At 35.6% G+C, this 3,380-nt stretch overlaps 1 protein-coding gene across 1 annotated transcript; it reads right to left on the reverse strand.

Moving 5' to 3' along the window:
* Positions 1-1,036: 1,036 nt before the first annotated feature.
* On the reverse strand, positions 1,037-2,974 carry LOC139775985 (splicing factor U2af 38 kDa subunit-like). The gene is made up of 5 exons (XM_071712373.1): positions 2,792-2,974; positions 2,626-2,713; positions 2,262-2,328; positions 1,882-2,170; positions 1,037-1,798 (listed from the first exon to the last, which is right to left on the reverse strand). Exons 1-5 carry the CDS (start codon positions 2,833-2,835, stop codon positions 1,564-1,566), a joined length of 723 nt encoding a protein of 240 aa, XP_071568474.1. The 5' UTR covers positions 2,836-2,974; the 3' UTR covers positions 1,037-1,563.
* Positions 2,975-3,380: the final 406 nt, after the last annotated feature.

Raw genomic sequence — 3,380 nt, forward strand, 5'->3', positions numbered from 1 at the left:
GGATGAGCCGATTTCGAGAAGAGACGTGATTCTCCTTGAAAAACCGTCGGCGCGCTCTCTCTCCTTCTCTCTCTCCGCTGCGTTTTTTCTCTTTCCTCTTCTCTTCTTCCTTTTTCCACTGCCTTCCAATTTTTTTTCTTGCTATTCTTGCTTGGCTGCGCGCACGCCCGCCGCACCTTCGCGTCATCTTTCAACAACAACTTGTTGAGCAACAGTTGGTCGGCACGAGACAAGGAATATGCGCGGGTACCGATTAAAATAAGAACAAAAGGGGATAAACTTGGCTCGCGAATAGCCCCACCGCGCAAAGATTGCAAGTTACTATCATTAGGAAGAAATTCGCTTGTCTACTGTTGGAAGTTACTCCAGAATTTTGTTCTATCGCAAATTTATATTTTTGGAATATATAAAATTTATATAAGAACTTTTATTGCGACCGAATGTAATATATAATACGACATAACTTTATTAAATGCCTCTTAAAAATCTATATCTTTTTTTATATGAGATAGTTTTATATAAACTTTACAATTTATATAAGTTATTCGTTCTTAAACAAATTGGTTTTTGTAAACTAATGCTGTTTCTCAAGTAATAGTTCATGGTTGAAATAATTTTTTATGTAGTAACAGTATAGCGACTAAAAATAAAACTTAACGGTACAAGATACTACAAGTGACATCTTGTGGCAAGCATACAACTTTCTAGTAGGAAATATTGAAGAAGAAAAATTGATAAAAAGAGAAGAATTTTTATATAGATTTTATATCCGTTTTTATTTTAGAAATAAACATTGCTATCGCCAAACTATCACTAGAATAAAAAACGTACAATTATTTAATTCATTAATGCATCAAGATTTTAAAAACTCCATTGCTCTCGTCTTTAAAAAAAGAAAAAGAAAAAAGTGTAAATGCGTATATGTATAAATTGCATAATTAATTATTTATACTAAATATATATTTAGGTTTTACTATCTTTAACATATATTTCTTTTTTAAGTAGGAAAGAGGGAAATCAGAACACCGACAAAAAATACTTTTCCCAATATTTTAATGTCAAAACTAAAAACTTGAGTACCTATACATTATCTATCTTAAATGAGATATGGAAACGAAAAAAAATACACCTCGTAAAAATACAATACTGTATTGTTTTAGCCATCAGTGAATTGGTGCTGCCGCCTATACCGTTATTACAGAACTCGTGTCACAATACCACAGCAATTCGATATTGAACGAGGAAAATAAAACGGAAAAAAAATTATCAATTAGACAGAAAATCTTTTACAGAAACCTTCGGTTTATTATTTGTTTGATAATAAAGGAATAATTTATGTAATTTGTTGAAATCAAATAGAATTGGGATTAACAAGAAACTAAATCTAAGGCCGGTATTCATAGTCAGATCTTATATATAAGATCATCTTAAGTTCATCTTTAAATACTCCGTAGCCAATGAAACGAGTTGTCAGTTGTCAGCATCTAAAGATAAACTTAAGACGATCTTAAATATAAGATCTGACTATGAATATCGGCTTAAGTGTATGAATAGAATTTTATTTTAATAGCGACCAGATCGGCCATCCCTGCCCTTCTCGTCTCTTCCCTTGCGCCGATCTTTAGATCTGGATCTTCTTTCCCGGGATCGGGACTTCCTCCTGCGGTCGCGACCTCGCGATCTCGATCGTGACCTCGATCGACCCTTGCCCTTCTTACGGCTGTACAAGTACCGGCGGAGCTCCCGGGATATCGGCTTCAAGTGCATGAAGTTACAAAATCCAGAGCGCGTGCACTCGCTAAACGCACACAATTTCGCGTATACAATTTCGTGCCTATTTATTTATGCGCTGTGTAAATCGCGCTTAGCTCATAAATTTACCCCATTTCATACTGGCGACAGCATGCCTCGCGGAAATCGGTGACGGGCGAGAGCTCGGCGTAAACCGGCCTGCCGCCGAACCAACGATTGTTCAGATCGTTGACCGCTTTCTCCGCATCTTCCTCCCTGCGGAACTTAATGTAAACGTTTCCGACCAGGTGATCGCCGAGATTGTCGCACACGTTCATCTCTTCGATCTCGCCGTACTTGTCCTCGCACTCGATAAAAACGTCCTCGAAAAAATTGTCATAATGCTCCTGCATCTCCTCGTCGGATACGTTCGCAACCACTGTCGTGTAAAATATATATGTATACGTTCCAAACTGCATAACGCTCTTCTTGTACAGTACTTGATACTCTTGTTAAGGCTCAATACTTACAATGAGATCCATCTGCGCTTTTCGCAGAATTCTGAGGGTTTACGTAAAGATTCTGCAGTAGACACGTCTGAAGAACACAGACTTGCGTAAACGATACAATCACATAATAATAAACTTAGGTTTATTACTTTCTTCGGTCCATTTGAAACGTAGTTTTTTTAGTTAATTTATGTTGAAATTTAATTAATATATTTTAAAATAATGTTGAAAAATTACCACAGTCGTGACAGAAAAACATATTTAGTCGAAAATTTTCAAAATATGTCGTTTTATATACGTCGATAAGATATACCGTAAATAATCTTAGAATATAAACATTGCGATATGCAAATTATTATGCAAAAAAGATCAGGAAGTATCTTACCTGACTAAAAGTCGGCTTGTTGTGAATTCGCGAGCATCGGTCTCCATGTCGACAGGCGCCTATCTTGAAATAAAACGAGCAATTGACTCTGAAAGTGAAATAAATAAGCTTACATAACCTATTTCGTACAAAGCAACGGCGTAAAACATGATGATCCGGCGCTTACTTGTCCTTTTCGGTGCCGAAAATTGACGCCAGATATTCGGCCATGATCCGAAGATCCTCTGACTCGCGAGCGTGTCACGATTATTCGGAGGATAGAAAACGGAGCTTTTCGTTTTTAAAAATCCGGCAATATACTGAGTACGACCGCAATACGACCGCGACTACGAACTACGAAGTACGAATACATCGAGATCACTGTTTTACCAACGGGGCATTTGTCAATAAACAGTAAATTATTTGTAACCGGGCACCTAGGATTCTCTTACACCCCAGTACTTACGTCACAGTAATTTTTATGTGCTTCTTTCGTTTTTTAAATATCTTTTTGGTTTCTCCTTACTTATTTTCAAAAAATGTTAATGACTTTTAATTTAGGATGTAAAAATTATCCTAGGTGATATGCAATAAAAAATCAGTTCCCAGGTTAACAATTTAATTTATACAATATTACTTACCTTTTACTCAATTGCAATAAAGTATATTATTATTATTATTATTATTATATACATAATTAATTGTAATTAATTATCACCTTTCTATAAATTAATAGTGTGTTAAGATAAAAGGGTGTTATATTAAAGTTAAGAAAA

Source organism: Temnothorax nylanderi, unplaced genomic scaffold, assembly GCF_030848795.1.
Source record: "Temnothorax nylanderi isolate EJ_2023f unplaced genomic scaffold, tnyl_v1.0 TNYL_tig0005_pilon, whole genome shotgun sequence".
Lineage (NCBI taxonomy): Eukaryota > Metazoa > Arthropoda > Insecta > Hymenoptera > Formicidae > Temnothorax > Temnothorax nylanderi.